The sequence below is a fragment of the Hemicordylus capensis genome, chromosome 5 (genome assembly GCF_027244095.1).
Source record: "Hemicordylus capensis ecotype Gifberg chromosome 5, rHemCap1.1.pri, whole genome shotgun sequence".
NCBI lineage: Eukaryota > Metazoa > Chordata > Lepidosauria > Squamata > Cordylidae > Hemicordylus > Hemicordylus capensis.
In genome coordinates, this window is record NC_069661.1 from 98,744,485 (window position 1) to 98,764,213 (window position 19,729).

Sequence of the window (19,729 nt, forward strand, 5' to 3'; positions counted from 1 at the left end):
GTAGCAAGCATAGCCATAAGCCCAACTAAAGCAACTTCAGCCACATTTTGACTGTGTACACATACACCTTGTATTGCAGATTGTGAAGCACAAGTTAGTCAAGGCCAGATATGGAGTTAATCATAGAATTACCAAGAAATAACACAGAGAGAGCTGCCACTGACCATTTCTCACCACAACACTGTCTCACAAATCAAACAAGCCACAACTCAAGGAAGGCACCCAAGTTCTGCCTCGATCAATCTGAGAGCCAACAAAACCAGATAGTAGCAATAGCACAGCCTATGATACTCAGTGCTGAGAAAGAAAACTACATTATCAAACCTTTCTTCCTTCTCTCTTGATGTTATACTCCTTCAGGCACAGTATAAGGGCCCTCTCTTCCTCCCAGTGCCAAATGTATCCCCATGAATACATCTTTAATTTGAAATTCCCTCCTTTTGTGTTCCCCCCCTCCTCCCTCCCCACAGCCAATGGTGGCACAGTTGCCCATGACAACATTTGATTTGCATGATAATAAACCAACCAAGAAACAAGGAGATCACAAGTCATTCACAAGCCAGTGCTAGAAAGCCAATCAGCAAGAGAAAAACAGACCTCCAAAATAGTGTTTGAAACGTTTCAATCCAAACATGGTTGTGCTCCAAGCTTGAAACAGGCCCTTTATTTAAAGAGTGTTCTGTCTAGAGCTTGAAACACTTGAAACAGCCTGTTTTGAATCAACACATTCTGAAGATCCCTAGTTTGGACTGTGGACTTCCCAGTTTTACACTCTTAGCCACTATGTAACACAAGCTCTCCATTTGTGACTTGTCTACCAACATCTTGCCAAGAGATTATCTCTGCTTTAAAAATAATAAATGCTCCATCGTGGGTGGGTGTGCGTGCATGCATGCATGTTAATGACCTTCAAACAGCTAAAATGTTTAAAATGGAAAAGGATGTTCTGATGGGACAGAGAGAAAGGGACACGCTAATTTATATGTTGATTTGTTTCAAACATTAACATTTTAAAAGATGTCCTTGTTTCTTTGTAGATTGATTTTTAGATAGCAGTTAACTGAACAGCAATTTCTGTACTTCAAAACTTTTGTGTTTGATACAGTGTTGTTCTGGAAATTGCCCCCCATGTGATCAAGTCTGTGGACGAACTTTAGGATGTCGGAATCACAAGTGTCCTTCGGTGTGCCACAGAGGTAAGAACGAGCAGGAAATTTCTCATGTAGCTTCTTGTTTTTATTCACTTTGGTCTTTGTCTGCAGTTGTTATGGAAAACATCTGGCTTATAAGCTCTTATTACAATTTGGATTTCTTGTTTTTATTTAAAGCTAAGCTTTCTAGCCTTTTTTGGTAGGTCTGTCCAAGATGGAAACATTACAGCAATGTACACTAAACCGTAAGCAGAGTTTGAAGATCCACTAGTCCCAATGTTTTTCAGATTTCATTATTTCTGATTCCATAGCCTGCTGTTTTGATGGATTCCAGGTTATTGATGGTTCTACAATAAGAACGTTATAGAGGAAACACAACATATTGTGTTAGCACACCTCCTCACAAACGTGCATGCTATGCATGTGTATATCTATGCCTTTGGACTGACTTGAGGAACTTAACTCAAAACTGCAGAACAAATGGACCGCAGTCTGGACGCAGGCAAATGCCAAAGTTAGGGTACCCCAGTGGAGTAACAGAGACAAGGAGTTTGAAACACAGAAATAAAGCGCATTGGTTAAGCAGAGGCACAATGTAAATGGTGGTGTTTTGTCAACCTTGATATACTTGTGGTTGCGCAAGGAGTGAAGTCAGCTCCCAGGACAAGATGAGGGGGGAGGGATTGAAGACTCTCTAATAGGCTATCAGCTGATGAGTGTTGCTATCTGCTGGTTCATGCACGATGCCAAAATGAATGTTTTCCCACAAGGAAGGTTCACAAAGATATGTGACACCCTGCGTGCTCACAGCTAGGAAAGGGGAGCATGAGTTTCCGGACAGTCATGCGCAGAGATTATGCTGCAGCAAGCCCACGTAGGGTATGGCCCTGCCTCAAAGGCTCTAGGGCAGGCATCCCCAAACTGCGGCCCTCCAGATGTTGCTGAACTACAACTCCCAGCATCCCTAGACACAATTTTTTTGTGGCTGGGTATGCTGGAAGTTGTAGTTCAGCAACATCTGAAGGGCCGCAGTTGGGGGATGCCTGCTCTAGGGTTTCACTTGGGAACCTAGAGGCTTTCAGACAGTCAGGCACAAGGATGTTCCTGTGGCAAATCTGCTCAAAGAGTCACCCAAAGACTTTGGGTTCCAAGATTATGCAGGGCAGTCCAGTGCAGATCTCCCAACAATGCTCCAGCACAAGGAATGCTCAATGCTAGTGATTTCTGTCTAGCTCAGCAATTCTGGACCCCATGGTTCAGGGTTCCAACTTGGGGTTCAGCAGCACAATAATCCAGGGAGGGTGGTGGGGGGAAGGTTTGTTGTACACAGTGGGTACTCGGCTGGGTAGGCTCTGGGGTAGTAGAAGGCAGCATTGACCACCAAGCTCCCATGAGCTTCAGCAAGTTACAAACCAGAGATCAAGCAGGTAAGATTTTTGAGAGCAGAGGCTTTTATATGTTTTTGGTCTCTGCAAAGTCCCAATAGCAGGAAAATTGTAGGTTTCAAAGTGGACAAAAGGACTGGACTTGGTGTGGGCGTGGTGGTGACCAGTGTTCTCTCTAATTTTTTTCATCTGTGTGCAAAATGAGTTTTGTTCTGGGCAGCAGTATCAAGGCAGTGTATGCACACATGCATTCAGAATGGGGCCTTCCTGATTCAACCTGAGCGGGATCTAAAATTAACTGAGTGGACATAAAAAAAAATGTGTGAGCATGCGCACGGCTTAGAGGGAACACTGGTGGTGACTATTCAGAAGAAAAGCAGAACAACGAGTGTTATTGTGCTAAATCTGCATAACCAATGTGGGACTTGAACCCGATTACATTTGGCGGTGCTTTTGGCAGTTCAGAGGCTGCTTAGTCTCAAATACTCTTTAATGATGATAATCATTTTGCTATGTCCAGAACAGAGGTGGAGCATTGTATGTACCACTTCTTGATTTTTTAAATTCAGTTTCTGCATGACGGCTGCTTGATCCAAGCAAAGGCCAATTTCCTCTTGGCACCAAGTTCCTGTCTATGCTCTGCTTCCTTCGCTTCTGTAGGAAGCCAGAGTTTTCCGAAGAGTATGGAGCGGAGAGGCTGGGTGGTAAAATTGGCACCCGTCATGTTGTTGAAAATATGTAAATGATAACTGTCTGTAAATAATTACTTTCTGCCTCTTAGCTTGTGACATACTTTGACTGTTTGGAGAGGAATATGTTGCTCATCTTTTGGCTGAAGATTGCACTATTTTCTTTAGATGAATGTGTTCTCTCCATCTCCCCCAATCCTCTTTTTTTGCTATATTAAAAGGTTAAAAATTAATTACCACCATATTTTAATATTACAATACTGGTAATTTATAGTCATATATTATGTGTTACATTGGTTTCAAGATACGGGAGTGCAAATTCTGAGCCTTTGTGTAGGTAAGGTATAGGGAATTTTGCTTTTCTTGCATCTGTCTTTTTAAAAAGAATCCTTATTCATGTCAGGAAACTGGAGTTCTCTTTTGACCTTTAAAAGAATTGTTTGATAGTCCAATGAATTCATGAAATATAACTAGTATGATCTAGGTACTATTTCATCAGCTTGATGTCTTCTGATTTCATAATACTATTGTGAGTTTTAATTCTGGATAACTCACTTGGATTCCTAATATAATTTGAACAGTGAAGTTGAGTGTTCAGTTCAGAATTCTGCACCAGTTCTGCAAATTATACTTGAAATGCTGATTGTGTTTCTCAAATGTGATTACAGCATTTTTTAATCTGTTAATTGCAGAAGTCCAATTTTCACCAGAAATGATTATTTGTAGCGTGTTGTTGATTTTAGGTAGCTGCTATCCATGTCCTGAGACTGTAGATGTGAAGTGCAACTGTGGCAAAACAGTACTCAAAGTACCTTGTGGTCGAGAACGTACCACCAAAGCCCCTAGGTGCAAAGAACTATGCAGGTAAGTAAAAATAATAATATATTTGAGATGTCTGTCGGTACATATAATGCCTGGGATCAAAAAATCTGTGTTAAGTATGCCAGGAACTTGGGCAGTGCTGAGTGGATTTTTCACTTTCAACATCAGACCCACCTGCCAATATCACAAACTTTTTCTGAAGTCTCTTTGGTTTCATGAGTGTCTCACTTTGAAGCATAGGGATTAATGTTAGAAAACACAAGTACAAAAGCCCTTTGGGTATGCACATCTGGTTGTGCAGTCCCTTGGATCTCGGCTAAGTTTCTTCTTCTTCTTTTTCTTTTTGCTGATTTTGATGTAAACTTTTAAGTATGCTTCTATAATGCTAGGAACATAAAGGATATATTTAAATAATATCAAAGAACTTTTAAGCAGGGCTTGTTCTGCACCAAAAATCTATAAGAAGTCTGCATCTATCCTTGTAATAAAATGTGCAGTGTGTGCACATGCATGAATTTGACCTTATTAATATATAAATAGGAATAAAGACTCTAGAATTCAGATTCGTGTACTGTGAATTTTTATTACTAGTGAAAACAGTCATGGAAGAGGACAAGGAAAGAAGAATGTGGAGACTGGGTATTGGCACAGCATGGACCAAAATAATAGGGGATACACAGATGTGGAAGAATTATGAATTGTGTAAAGGTTCCCTTTGGCATCTGAATGATTTGCCCAGATCCTCTGTGGTTGCAGAAAATAATTACACTGTTGTTAAAATATTATGTGTGACATTGTCGGTCGGTAACTTAGTCTGTTGTCCCTTCTGCCTCCAAGTGAAAGCTGGAATTTTGTGAACGCTTACTTGGAAGCAAATGCCACTGAACTCGATTGGACATGTTTCTAAGTCAACATGCATAGAATTTGACTGTAAAATACCTAGAATGCTAAACTTTGCACTAGACACAGATCATGGGTTCTGTTCCTTTCATGTGGAACATCCTCATACCTGTTACATCTCTGACTGTTGATTCAGTTGGTGAGCTAATGGCCAAATCTGATCCTTTGTACTTCTAAACTTGGAGTTTCTCTCTGTCTTTCGGTTAGTCTGAAATGGAGGAAAACAAACGAAATCAGCCTTTGTTCAGGAGGGAAATGTAGGGGGCATAAAAATAATATCGCCACTGTACTGCAAACTAGAAGATATGGCGTGAGAGTGACTAGAAGTTTGATTCCCATGAATTGAGATATGGCAGGAGTCGGTCAGCCTCTCTGTCCTACTGGAAAAGTTGGTAGATATGTCATAAATCTCATATCCTGCTCTTTCAAGGTTTAGAAGATTGGACAAGCTTGATGTGGATTTATGTTAGGCACATTTATCAGTTTCTCTCCACTTTCTTTTCAGTACTTTTGATTACTGTTTACAAAGTGGAGGACTAAGAAGCTTTTTAAACAATATACCATGCTTGAAATGTGTGGTAAAGAGATGACATACTTGTAACCTATGGTTCATAGAAGACTCTGGAGGATTCAGTCTGGCCAGCGTATCCAATTTATCACATGCTTCATTCATATATTAGCCTGATCCACCAGCCTATTTTCAAGAGACAGGAAAAGTATAACAACAAATATTTATATACCGTACTGCTTTTCAACAAAAGTTTCCAAAGCAGTTTACATAGAGAAATAATAAATAAATAAGATGGTTCCCTGTCCCCAAAGGGCTCACAATCTAAAAAGAAACATAAGATAGACACCAGCAACAGTCACTGGAGGGATGCTGTGCTGGGGGTGGATAGTGCTGGGGGTGGATAGGGCCAGTTAAAAGGGGTCCCTCTTTGCCCAGTTAGCAGGGGTGCTAACCGGGCAAAGTATAGAAGTATAAATCATACTATACAAACTATAGATGTATAAAACATACTTCTTGCAATGGTTCAAATTGTCTGAAGCATTTTTTCAAGTTGAGCAAGCTTATTTAAAAAGAGAAAAGGGTTGGTTGTTTTGAAGTAAGGCCTCTAACAAAATACATAGTTTCTGTATAAGTACATTTAAGTTTGAAATTATTATGGCAATTTTTTAAATCGATGCTGGCTAGTTGTATACTATTAGTCCTATTAAGATTTTAGTGCAAAACACTTATGAACAGTATCCAGATTAAGTCTGTCATGCACTTTAAGAAGCCTGAAGCACCACATACATTCAATACCCCTGCTAACTTGGCAAAGAGGCACCTTTTAATGTGATGATTCTCTTTATTTAGAAGGGGGAGAGTAACTGGCCCTATCCACCCCCAGCACAGTACCTCCAGTGACTGTTACTGGTGTCTATCTTATGTTTCTTTTTAGATTGTGAGCCCTTTGGGGACAGGGATCCATCTTATTTACTTCTCTGTATAAACCGCCCTGAGCCATTTTTGGAAGGGCGGTATAGAAAACGAACGAATGAATGAATGAATAATAGTGACATCCACTCAGTTGTCGTGGGGGAAATTGTAAAAGTCAATTTCTAAAAAATGAACTATAAACCCATACAGATCTACACGTTATTTTATTTTCACGTAAACAATACATCATCAGAACTAGCAAGGTACAGGATTATCTCAGTTGTAAAAACATAATCTGGAGTATAGTGTTGGGCATTTAACTCCATAGTGGTCTAACAGATACTTTTGCCTCTTTGCTTCCCAGTAGGTGGAGCCACATTAACACAGCATGCCCTTGACAGTTTATATTGCTTTGAGATAATTATATGGTACAGTATATATTATACTAATATACTAGGATATTAGTAACTGGTAGTAAACTACCACTTGAAATGCCTGCAATAAAATGAGTAAAAAAAATATTAAAATGGTATGTCAAACGCTTAAACAGAACAACCATAATAAACTGATCACCAACTAAAATATTTTTAAAAAAGTTTTTTGAGCTAAACAATGAGGTACTAAGGATCAAGCTAGATGTTACTTAGAATGTACTTAAAAAGCATGTGTCTTTTGATTTTAAAAAAATCTAGGATCAAGCTAGATGTTACTTAGAATGTACTTAAAGCATGTGTTTTTTGATTAAAAAAAAATTTTAAGCTCCCAATGGGAGCTTTGCTTCTTGTGCAAATAAAAGCTGCATTTGGGGACTCAGTGCAGATCAGAATTACGGCAGAAACAGACAGTCAGAGTCCCCTTTTCTCCTCATACAACAGGAGTTCTCAAATGGCCAAAGGCCATTGTGGTTTGGGGATTATGGGAGGTAGTCCAACAACATCTGGAGACCTGAGTTTGAGAACCCCTGTCATACACATACATACATGTGCATACACTGCTGCCCTGATCTGTGGAGGACCCATTCTGCCTGCAGTTCATTTATTTATTTAACATATTTGTATACGGTCCAAAACTTATGCCTCTTTAAAAAACACCATTTTTTAAAAGCGCATAAAGTATGTGATTTAAGTAATTTCTCATTTGACCCTTGCACTTTTGGAAGGGCATCTTGAAGTTTGGATGCCACCACAAAAAAGGTCATGCTTGGAGTCCCAACTAGCTTAATCAGACAAATAGATGCAACTTGGAGGAAGCCCAAAGCATGGATTTATTTATTTGCTGAAGCAGTGGAAGAGAGTAGTATTCAATTACACTAGGTAACTGTATGGTTTCTGTCCTCATAGAGGTGGTGGTGGTAAGGATTAGTTTATTTCTGGCAATGTATAAACAATTTTGCCTAACACACTTTTAAAATGAAGAATAAAATATAAGAAAATCCTGCTGTAATATGGGTTCATGCTTCCTTCTTTCTCTGAGTGATGTAACATTCCAGGATGGCCTGCAAAGTTGATTTCCTTTTGGAGGAGAAAGTGAGTGAGCACTGGAGGTGCTATTTGTAATATTTCTAAATATTTGTAATATTTCTAAATATTTGTAATATTTCTAAATATTTGTAATATTTACACTCCTACAGGTTGAGAAGGGTAGCAATCAAGCAGTTGCATGGCAAGGCAATATTAGTCCCAAAGAATCAGCCCCAGGCAGCATTAGTCCCAAAGAATGAGGCCCATAGCAGCTTTGAAGTTGCAAGGCACTCTGTTCCAGTCAGTTGCAAAAACCCCTCTCTGGCCATATTTGCACCGTTCCCTTAGGAAGCGACTATATATATGACTATATTGTGAATACTCAAGCCATGGCAAGACAATTGAGAAAACTGCTTTGTGTGAGAGTGCCTACGACAATATAAAATGCATCCATTTAAAATCACTTCATATTGACGTAATCCAGGCTGCCAACAGCAAGACCAAAAATGGCATTACAATGCTTCTGAGGGAGATTTGGGTGTTATGGGTACAGGGAAAGGAATCTTCATCACTGAGTCACGCTATAATAGCTGCTCTACATTGTCAACTCATGAACCTGGTACATGGATGATGTAGCCAAGAATACTCTCTTGCCTGATCTTGGAGATTTTTTTGGGATGTAACAGAGCCGACAGTCTCAGGTATACATTTGGACAGCATATCCTACTTTTGTTTGAAACATAAGGTTCTAAGTTTAAACCTTGCTAAATATAACATTCCTTTTTAAAAAATAATTGAGTAGTGGCTAGCTTGTTGTTTCTACTACTTCTACTTTTAGCCGATTTCTTTAAACGATTGTATTGAAATCAATAATTGTAATTCTTTGTTGCTCCTGTTCTTGTTTCAGGCAGGCGCCTACCTGCCATCATCCCAGTCGAGAGAAACACAATTGCCACTTTGGTCCTTGTCCTCCTTGCCGTCAGCCCTGCAAAAAAATCTTAGAGGAGTGTGGTCATTCGTGCCCTGCTTCTTGCCACGATGAAGCGCTTGTGAAGCAAACTGGCTTGGTGAGATAAGAATCAGCAGTGTTTTACAATACTTAAGTGCTGCTTATGTAGAAGAGATGGATAAACTCGTTTGTCTTTTGGTCTCATTATAGACAGCTTAGAAGCAAGAGAGAGGTTGCTGTTAAAAAGAGGCTTTTTGTTGCCCAGTCATTTTTAAATTTAGTTCCTTAAATTTGGTGGAGTCCAACTTTTCCAGAAATGGAATTTGCCTTTAATCCCAGTCTGCAACATGGATGAGATCTGTCTTTTCTATATATGTCCACTTCCCTCTTTTTATTTACCGTATTTTACGGACTATAAGACGCTACGGACTATAAGACGCACCTTAATTTTAATCCAGTTTTTCAGAGTTTTAACATATTAAACTGTTAAAACATATAAGACGCTCCTGAATTTTGGCGGATATTTTTCGAGGAAAAAAGTGAGTCTTATAGTCCATAAAATACGGTATGTCTTTCCTCTTGTTGGCTTCTTAAAAAAAAAAAAAAGGTGGTGGAGGAGGGGGCAGCGGGACAGAAGAAGAGAATGAATGAATGTGTTGCCACTAATGTGACCCACTTAAAACTGGGGAATTACTTCATTGTGGGTCAGAGTCCACTAACTGTAGGCTGATGTTTCAAACTGTATTTAATTCCTTCTCTCTCCACAGACAGATCTGGAAATTCCATTCTCTTTCCGTATCTCCTTCCTCTGTTTTACCCCACAAAAAATATTCTGTTCCCATTTATCAACATGTTGCTCAACAATAGCTTTCAGACTTCAGAAGGAATGTCATATCTACTCAGTCACTTATGGCATTGACCTGCTAGAAGTTTTAGGCTGCCACATTAAAGCTAAGCTATAAAAGGCTCTGCTCAGGAACTTCCTGATCTAAAGTTGCTTATGCAATCTACAGTGCCACCTTCATTCAACATTTTGAGAAAATGGAAAATTGCTACCTGCAGAGAAAGTAGTTACTTTTGTTTAGATTTATAGTCCGTTCCTATAATTGAAAGTGGGTTAGTAGTTCATTATCTCCTCAATCCGCTCATCTGGGTACTCCACTACTGTGGAGTAGTTTACTATTTTACAAACAAGGAACTATGTGAAGAGCTTTATTTAAGGCCACTGAATTAAGTCCATGTGCCTCTGCTCAAGTGCAAGATGTTCCCCAGTGGACTACACTGGCTCTTACCAGCTCTTCTTACTATGTATACTATTGGGGCAGCATCGGATACATTCATGCTACTAGGTTATTATTTAAGAACTGGTGATATATCTTCAAACTCAATTATTGTATGAAGCATTGCATGTTACTTGGGTTCCAATAAGTCAGTATACCTGCCGAGAGTAGGGAAAATACATCTGGTCTTCTTAGGCATGATTTGTTGAGCAATATGCATAATATGTGCTGTATAACAGCTTATGCAAAAACATTTCTTTCCACCTAGCATCAGCCTGCAGGTCCCTGGGAACAGTCGGCTGAGCCTGCTTTTATTCAAACAGCATTGCCTTGCCCTCCATGTCAAGTTCCTATTCCAACGTGAGTATGAAAGTACTCTTTGAAATGTAATATTTCTTTTTTTAAAAAAATCATACTGTTTTTCCCAAAAGATTACAAAAATAGAAAAAGAACATAAAAAGAAAAAAGATAAAAGTAATTTCATAGTTTTCGTTCATTAACATCTCTTGAACATCTCATAATTATATACATAAATTGGGAATTCAACAACCCTCCATAAGACCACCCTTATACCAAGTATTATATAAAACCCCCCAGTAATAATGCTTTAATTAACCATCTGTTCTAAAATAAAAACCAAATCTTGGATGTGGGTATTGACCCTGTGCTAAATTATAAAAGGTTCCCAGATTAAAGCAGATGTTTCAATAGAAACATTCAAGTGTTCCGTAAATAAGCAGTCATCTTGGCCATAGAGGCATATTCCCATAGCTTTAATAGCCACTCATCTAAAACCAGGATTATCTATAGTCTCCAATTGGCAGCATATAGAATCCTAGCTGCAGTAATCACATATAAAGACAACTCCATATATTTAGTAGGAGTATAAGATTTAGTCTATTTAACAAACAAAACAAAACAAAACAAAAAACACCCTCTGGTGAATAAGGGAAATTTTATGTTTAAAATTTCTTGCATCATACGGTGAACTTTTTTCCAGAATTGTTGCACTTTACTACACATCCACCACATATGATAAAATGTCCCCATATTGCTCTTACACTTCCAGCAATCTCTAGAGTAATTATACTTTACTATGTAATATTTCAATGTGTGTGAGTGGTGTGGCTCTTCAGTTTTGCTATTTCCAGTACACTGGAACATGTATTGCTGAAATTTGATTACATTTTGATTGAAAGAGAACCTATTAGAAGGATTGTGCAAGTAAGATTTTGCTTCGTAGGACTGTGCAAGTCAGAAGAATCAGAAGCTCACACTGGAATTCCTGGCCCCCACTGTGAGGAGGCAGCCAATCACGGAGATGTTGCCCCAGTAATATGCTGATGGGAGTTGTTTAAATGCTGACCCAGCCCTTGCACGGGCAAAGCTGAGTGGCTGCGAAGAATCTCAGGGATGACCGGGGGCGGGGGGTCAGGGTAAGAGTGATGCAGGGGAGCCTGAAAATGAGAGCAAGGGTGCCTGGGGGCTGTAGTTCTTCCCAAGAAAGTCCCTCCCCTCCTATAGGAAAAGGTCTAGGCGTTTTTCCCAGCCACCCCGTGTCACTCCCTGCCACACTGGACTCTCTCGAGATTCTCCCCAGCCACCCCATGCCAGTACTGGATTGGCATTAAAAGATCCCCCCCCCGCCCCGGCACTGTACTATCTTGGGCAATTGCCCTGCGATCAGCTGCCTCCTCACAGTGGAGGGCAGGAAGTACAATGTGGGATTCATATTCTTCCAACTTGCACAGTCCTGTTGCTTAGATAAAAATCAGATAAATTAAAATGGCTAAAGCAGTTTTGGGGACAAAGGCAGAGATCCATAGTCTAGCATAGTGGCTTGAGTCTAATATAGAAGCACTTGTTCAGCGAATCACAAGCAGTGATAGAGCAAAACCCATCTACCTAGCCAGTGGTTATGCTTATAATGGAACCTGGAAAACTGCACTATTTGCCTGCAAATCTGTAGAATATCTTCACTGGTTCCAGTGACAAGTTGAATTGGATACCTTTGTGATCCCAGTTATGTCATCAGGACACAGTAAGATAAGGACTGATCTCTCCCCAATGTGCCATTTTTAGTTAGCCAAGCTTTAGTTTATTAACCTGCCAATTTTAAGTAAATTAAAGAATGTGAGAAGAGAGCTGGTCTTGTGGTAGCAAGCATGACTTGTCCCCCTAGCTAAGCAGGATCTGCCCTGGTTGCATATGAATGGAAGACTAGAAGTGTGAGCACTATAAGATATTCCCTGCAGGGGATGGAGCCACTCTGGGAAGAACAGAAGGTTTCAAGTTCTCTCCCTGGCATCTCCAAGATAGGGCTGAGAGAGATTCCTGCCTGCAGTCTTGGAGAAGTCACTGCCAGTCTGTGTAGACAATACTGAACTAGATAGACCAATGGTCAAGACTTAGTAGACGGCAGCTTCCTACTTTCCTAAAGCCAGCATGGTATAGTGGTTAGAGTGCTGGACTAGGACCGGGGAGACCTGAGTTCAAATCCCCATTCAGCCATGATACTAGTTGGGTGACTCTGGGCCGGTCACTTCTCTCTCAGCCTAACCTACTTCACAGGGTTGTTGTGAGGAGAAACTCAAGTATGTAGTACACCGTTCTGGGCTCCTTGGAGGAAGAGCGGGATATAAATGTAAAAATAAATAAATAAAATAAAGCTACAATGCTATTCATACTTACCTGGGAGCAAGTCCCATTGAACTCAGTAGGACTGACGTTTGAATAGATATGCATACAGTTGCACTGTGAATCTTATAGTTTTAGTTGGAGCACACTGTGACTATCATGATCTTGTCAGCTTGTGTTGACTGCTGAACTTTAGGGAATAATATTCAAATTGACCTTTCCTCCTCTTGTGTATTTGCAGGCAATGCCTTGGAAAACATGAGGTGAGTCGTAATAGCTGTCATCCTTTGGAGTAAATCTGAAGCATGTATAATTTGATTTTAATAAGAGGTCTAAAAATGAAACCTTAGCATTTAATTGATCTGGCGTGAGGTTTACTTGCAACTGTGAGTATTTTGCCTTTTGGCTGAAACCTACACATTGTTTTTCACTTGAGATTTGCTGGCATTTCCATTAGGAGAATATTACAGAATTGTTTTAGGACATTTATAAGAATAACCTTCTAATTAATCTTATGAAACTTTAAACTTTTGACATTGCATTTCAAGCAATGTGGAATGCTGGTAAAATGCTCTCCTGTTAGTGTTTACTAGGATGATTTAGGTTGAGCTTTGATTTTATAGAGCTTACTATTTTATGTCTTTTCCAAATTGTTTAGAAATGTTTGAATGATTTTTTCTGGTGCAGTTTATATTGCTGGCTTGATAAATTTTGTGGCTGTTCTAAGAACATCTGCAGATTATGTTTTGTAAATTCATATTAACTGTCGCTTAGGCAAGTGCAATGCCTGAAGTAGAATCCTAAGAATATGAGAGCTCTCAAACTGTAATGCAGTAGATCTTATGACTTGCAGCTGAACAGTACACAATGAGGATATACGCGTTTTTGTCTGAAGTTTCTTTTAATTTTCTGTAATGTACATGGAAACAAGTATGGCCCCTGTCTTAAATTAAGCAATCATAATGTAGTTGTGTGGGAAAGTACAAAACCCTGGGGATCTGGATGTATTTATGATGTTTTATACAGGAAAAATAATGTGAGGATCTAAGCACAATAAATGCATTTCAAAAATACTTTGGAGGGGAAATATATTTCTTTAAAGAGGTTGTGTTTGACTAGAGCCATTACTTGTTCTGTAGTATCTCAAACCTCTATAAAAACTGTCTCAAGCAATTGCATTCACTGAATATAATAGCTTCTGCTGTTGTATACTTTTATTTGCTTTGGAAGCTAACAGTAAAAAATCATCCTTTTAAATTGGACTTGGAGTCCTTATATTTAACAGCTGATGGCAAACATAACCAGCCTTTGTTCTGGAGATGTTCTATTATATATCAATTTTATATCACTTTTATTACATTTGATTATTGGCTGCTACATAATATAACCTGGTCAAATTAATCAAGCCATTATTCATGAATGTAAGATTGAAGGCCAGACTATGTGTAGTTGGCCCTGTGTGTATGTGGGTGTTACAGCTAGGTGAGCACTCAGGATTGAAACCTGTGGCATGCGGTGAGTATTCAACCCTTTCGCCTTGTACTGTGGTCCCAACAAGTATTTGTCATGTGGAGGAAGGCTGCCATTGGTGCCAGTGGTGCTCGTGGTGCTTGCTCCTGAGGCAAACAGCAGTGTCAGGGTGGGGGTCAGAGTCTTGGTGGGACCATTATGTGAGAGGAAAGAGTTAAATATCCCTTCCCCATGTTCCTGATTCTGCATCCCTGCTCCCCAAACTGCTATTATGTTTTAAAAACAAACAAATACTTTTACCAGAACTGCTCTGGAGTGCTGGATAGACACTCCAGTTATGCTTTTGGCTTAGCGTGGAGAATTAGCTTGGCTGGAGGGAGCAGTTAGGTACCAGTATCAAATTTGGGCAAGTTTGATGATTGGAAAAGATCAGCAGGGATGCAGTACAACAGCTTTATTTAGGGTAAATGGGGGTACAGAATGCAAGAGTTTAGTTAGGCAGGGCAATACATCTTAACTAATATATTCTAAGCAAGAATATAGCTGGCGATAATTTAGCTTGAAATCCTAATTAGAGATTGGTTGGTTTGGCTAAAGTGCTTAGACTAGAGCCTAGCTTAAGGCTTGCCATGGAAAGTACTTGGAAGAGGGGAGGCTGAAACAAGAAAGAGGGGTGAAGAGACTTTGGAGAGAGAGGCCAGAGGTTAGTTTACCTATCCTTGATCTGGTGGTGCATTTTCTGAACTTGCAGATCTCCTCGCGGGAAACGAGTAGAGAGGTGTGTGTGCAGGGTGGGGAGATAAGGGCGAGGAGCAAAAACACAAAAGTGTTTTGAGAGTCTGTGGCTGGTAAAACCAAGGAGGTTCTGAGATGGTGAGTTCAGGACTCTTACTGCCCATGTGCTTTGACTGGGAGCAAATATACCTTCTAACATACCCTGATGCAGCCATTCTGTACACCCTGAAGGTGGCAGATTCCATGAAAGACAAAGGAGTGTATTGCTATTTGAACTTAATCTTGCGGAGTGGATCTTACTCAACAATGGCAGGAAGAAGCTATTTAAATGCGCTGGAAGTGTGTGAATAAAGACTTGCTGGGCTGACTATCTAAAGAGCAGGATGCCTTGAGGTAGATAGATTAGATACTTCGAAATCTAGGTTGTGATCCAGTAACATCCATAAAAGTGGGTTCTGCACCTGCGTGGAACATTTCGAGTAGAAATCATTAGTTTCTTGCGGCACCAATCAACCAGCTCTGCACGTGCTTTGTGCCTGCTCATATCGGCAGTTTGGTGCCTCACAGCTCAGTTTCTTTCTGACTGCCAATGCGCTCTGTTCTTCAGTGATCTCGGCTCCTCAGAAAGTGTTTTATTGTTGGATATTTGGACTTGACTTGGATTGGATTGGATGTTCTTTACAGACTACCCTAGGAAAGTATGTTTGACTTGGACTGGTTGGATTATTCTTGGTTTTACGGACGATGGTACCTCAGCAAAGTGTTAGGAAAGTGTATGACCACAGATTGTTTGACTTGATGATACTTGGGGCTCTTTTAAGAGCCCCAAACCTAGAGAGAAAGCCATCTTTAAGAGGTGTGTGCGCTGCGGAGGGAAGCTCCCCTCAATGGAGGGCTACAACCATTGTCTCCTGTGTCTGGGAGATGGGCATAATGCCCCTGCAAGCTTGGTTTACAGCTCGTTCTCTAGCCAAACTTTGAAAAACAGGGCTGTGCGTTTGAAGGTGGCTTTGCTAGAGGAAGCTGACTGCAGGGAGAATTTGAAATCTCTGGTATCAATGGCTGCAATATTGATATTGGCATCGGGGACTGCAGTACAAATGCATTCTAAATCCCCGATGCCTGGATCATCAACATCAACAGGCTCACCGTTTAAAGTGCCTCAGGCAAGTGCCTGAGAGTTGCTCATCTCTCCACTGGGAGGAAAAGAAACGGAGGTGAGAGGATAAGTCGGGCTCTCCACCCCCTAAGAAACATAGGAAGAAGTGCCATTGGAAAGAGGGGTGTTTGTCGCCACTCAGCACTACAACCCCTTTTCCGTCTGGGTTACAATGTCCGGCAAATCTGTCACCATTACAATGCCTGACAAACCTCTCGCCATAGAAATTGATGCCCTAACGGGGAAGGATTCCCATTTTGTTGGACTCTACACCTTGACGTTGAGCGGTGTCTTAGTCACAGCACCTATACCGTGGCACCTACGAGAACTACAATGTCTGTGTCGATGTTGAGACAGAAGAGCCAAGTGCTTGTAGTGTTCTACATCAATGCTGACGCCGATGACAACACTGAGGCTATCTTCGATCCCGAAACATCCCAGAGTATCCTTTTGATGTTGGTATTGGGGGAAAGCACTCCTTCAGCATCAATGTTTCGAGGTTTCTGGAGGCAGTGTCTCGAAGGAAGAGGACTTATCTGAAATACCAAAGATTCCTTCCATGACCCCGGTTCCAGTCTAGGGCATCGATGGCAGGCCTGTTACCTGTGGGAAGATGGGGTGACGTGTCTACAAATTCCACCCCAGTTTGTCCCAATGATTATGTAGAATTTAAAAAGTGGAAGGCACATAGGATGCAAATGGAACTATTACAGGTGGCAATGCAGATGACACCCTGGAGGGTAGTTACTGAAACTCAGGTTTAGAGGGTTGTTACTGAAACGCAAATGACGCCTCCAAGGATTATGAGTCAGGATACAGTACAGACTGCAACCCAGATGTCATCCCTGAGGGTGGTGAATCAGGATGCTGCTGTGCAAACCTCTGTTCCAGCATCAGTTGAACAGCAGACTATAAGAGTGTCCCATCTAAATCAGAACGCACGTGTGCATGGCTCCAAAGCCACCATGAAAGACTTCAATGTTGACACAGATGTGTGCAGAATGTGATGCAAACAGATCAGCATGCATGGTAGGTACACAACCAGTCTCAGAAGACGCCCAAGGCTGCTGTGGGATCACAAGCCAGTAAAGGTGTTAGTTCCGACTCCTTCTCATCCTCTTTGGGGAAGCCTAGTGAATGTTGTGCAGATCTGGCATCCTCAGAGGATGACTACAAATCTGACTCCTTGGATACGGAATCAACAGGTCTTAACTCAGACACAAAAGGTGATGTTCTGGCAGGGGCTTCTATATCCACAACTGAGGAAATGAAATCTTATCTCCAGATTGCTGAAATGGCGGATGTGCTTGGTCTCGACTGGAAACAAAAGGTTAGTGAGCTGGATGATCCTGTCTGCAATTTTACGAAGAAGTCAAATGTGACTCAACCGGTGTACTTACCGATTCTTCCTGTGATAACAAAGGCGGCTAAGGTGCTACACACATCCACTCCAGCTTCTAAGAGGCTTGAGATCCTGTACAGGATACAGGAAAAAGAGAATGGTGACTTAATAAAACATCCTACTCCGAATTCCTTAGTTATTGACTGTGCATCCTCATCAAAGAGTTTGCGGTGTCATACCGCGCCAGCTGACAAGGAGGACTGGAAATTGGATGTCCTGGGACGTAAGACATATGCTACTGCATGCCAGACAATTAAGGAAGCAAACTATATGGCGCGTTTGTCTAAGTACACACAATCTTTGTGGGACACTATCAGGAGAAAGATAATGTGACATGAGAGGAGTTCCAAAAGAATTTTTCAGAAGTGTTGCAAAGACGACGACAACAGTTAAGTAATGCTAAGCATTTAGCCGAGACAGTCCCGCTCGTTAGCATCGGCGATTTTGCTACATATAGACATCCATGGCTGCATACAACCACATTACAACCAGATATGGAAGAAAAGATTGAGGCCCTGCCATTTGATGACAAGGGCCTGTTCTGTGTCCACACCGATTCCACCATGGAAACATGGGGAAAAAACCAAGTACATGGCAAAGACCTTTACGTCCACGGCAGCTACCTTTACCGTTTCTAGGTACCAACCTTATGGCCATAGGCAAAACACATTCTGCCAAAGCGACTGGAAGGAATTCCGTAGACCCTTCGAAAGATATAATAAAAAGCCATACAACCAGAAGGGAAAAGGTAACCAGGGAGCACGCAATAAGGCTCCACAGCAAGAAAAACGTCGTCTTTGATTGCATTGCAAGCCCACCTGTACAACCACCATTGGAGGAGAGAAGACCCTCTTTTCCAACAGCAATGTTGTCCCTATCATCTGTGACATTTCTACCACCAACAAGAAATATCAATGGTGGTCACAACATCAGACTTGGCAAATCATGCAGGAGCATAGCACCAGATAACATCAGACCGGTGGGTTCTTCGGTTTAGTCCAAACCAGTTATGCTGTTGAGTCCAAGACGTTGCCAGAGTACATGGGAGTAAAATACACACCACCGACGATGGCTTTGATGGAAGATGTGGAAGTGCTGCTTGGAAAAACATAGCTTAGTAGTTAGAGTGTTGGACAAGGACTGGGAAGACGGGAGTTTGAATCCCCATTCAACCATGAAATGGAGTCACTGGGTGACTCTGAGCCAGTCATGTATCTCTCAGCATAACCAACCTAACAGGGTTGTTGTGATGATAAAAATAACCATGTCCATTGCTCTGAGCTCCTCAGAGGAAGAGCAGGCTATAAGTGTATAAATAGATAGATAGATAGATAGATAGATAGGAGATCTGTCCTGTACTATGGGCAACCAGACACGGGGGATTCTACTCCTAGTACTTTCAAATATCCAAACGGGTGGGGGCATTCACCCAATAATGGACCAGCAGTGGCTGAACCTGTATGTCGAAGTGAGAAAGTTCCGAATGATTACATTGCAAACTATTTTGTCTCTTCTACACGGGGAGGAATGGGTTGCATCATTGCACCTCAAGGATGCATATTTTCACATCGGCATACAGGACAGTCACAGGAAATATCTAATTCACTGTGGGCCAGAACATGTATCAGTACAATGTGCTACCTTTCAGTCTGGTGACAGCACCAAGAGTTTTTACCAAATGTATGGCTGTGGTGGTGGCAATATTTACGCACGCAGGGGGCAATGACATGCGTGATGACGTTTCTGGGAACGTTGGGCATCCAAATCAATTGGAAAAAGTCACATTTGACACCCTCCAATAGACTACCATACAGTACATAGGTGCCAGTTGGCATTGCAGTTTGTTTGTTTGTTTGTTTTTATTGTTAAATTTATATACCACCTTTCATTAAAAACAATCACAAGGTGGTTCACATAGAAAAAATTAAAACAGGACTATAAAAATTACACAATTAAAATATTATGCTAAAATATAAAAACAGATCTAATTTAAATTTTTTAAAAATACATACATAAAAAATAACCATACAATATATAAAGAAGCACCAATGGACACAATCACATAAAAGCCCGAGTAAAAAGCCAAGTCTTCACATGCTTTCTAAAAGCCATGATGGAAACTGAGGAGAGAATAGCCACCGGGAGGGCATTCCAAAGTCTGGGGGCAGCAACAGAGAAGTCCCTGTCCTGTGTGCACGACAACCGAGCTTCCTTCATTGTCAGCACCTGGAGCAGATCCCCTTCAGATGACCGTGTCAAGTACCTTA

At 40.9% G+C, this 19,729-nt stretch overlaps 1 protein-coding gene across 2 annotated transcripts in view; it reads left to right on the forward strand.

Annotated features, from left to right (window-relative positions):
* Window positions 1-19,729, forward strand: part of NFXL1 (nuclear transcription factor, X-box binding like 1) — a 114,188-nt gene that overhangs the window by 36,851 nt on the left and 57,608 nt on the right. For both annotated transcript variants that reach the window (XM_053254373.1, XM_053254371.1), the window contains exons 11-15: window positions 1,106-1,196; window positions 3,969-4,089; window positions 8,738-8,897; window positions 10,328-10,419; window positions 12,938-12,959. In XM_053254373.1, coding sequence (XP_053110348.1) covers window positions 1,106-1,196; window positions 3,969-4,089; window positions 8,738-8,897; window positions 10,328-10,419; window positions 12,938-12,959 — 486 coding nt within the window. The remainder of the gene's footprint in view (window positions 1-1,105; window positions 1,197-3,968; window positions 4,090-8,737; window positions 8,898-10,327; window positions 10,420-12,937; window positions 12,960-19,729) is intronic.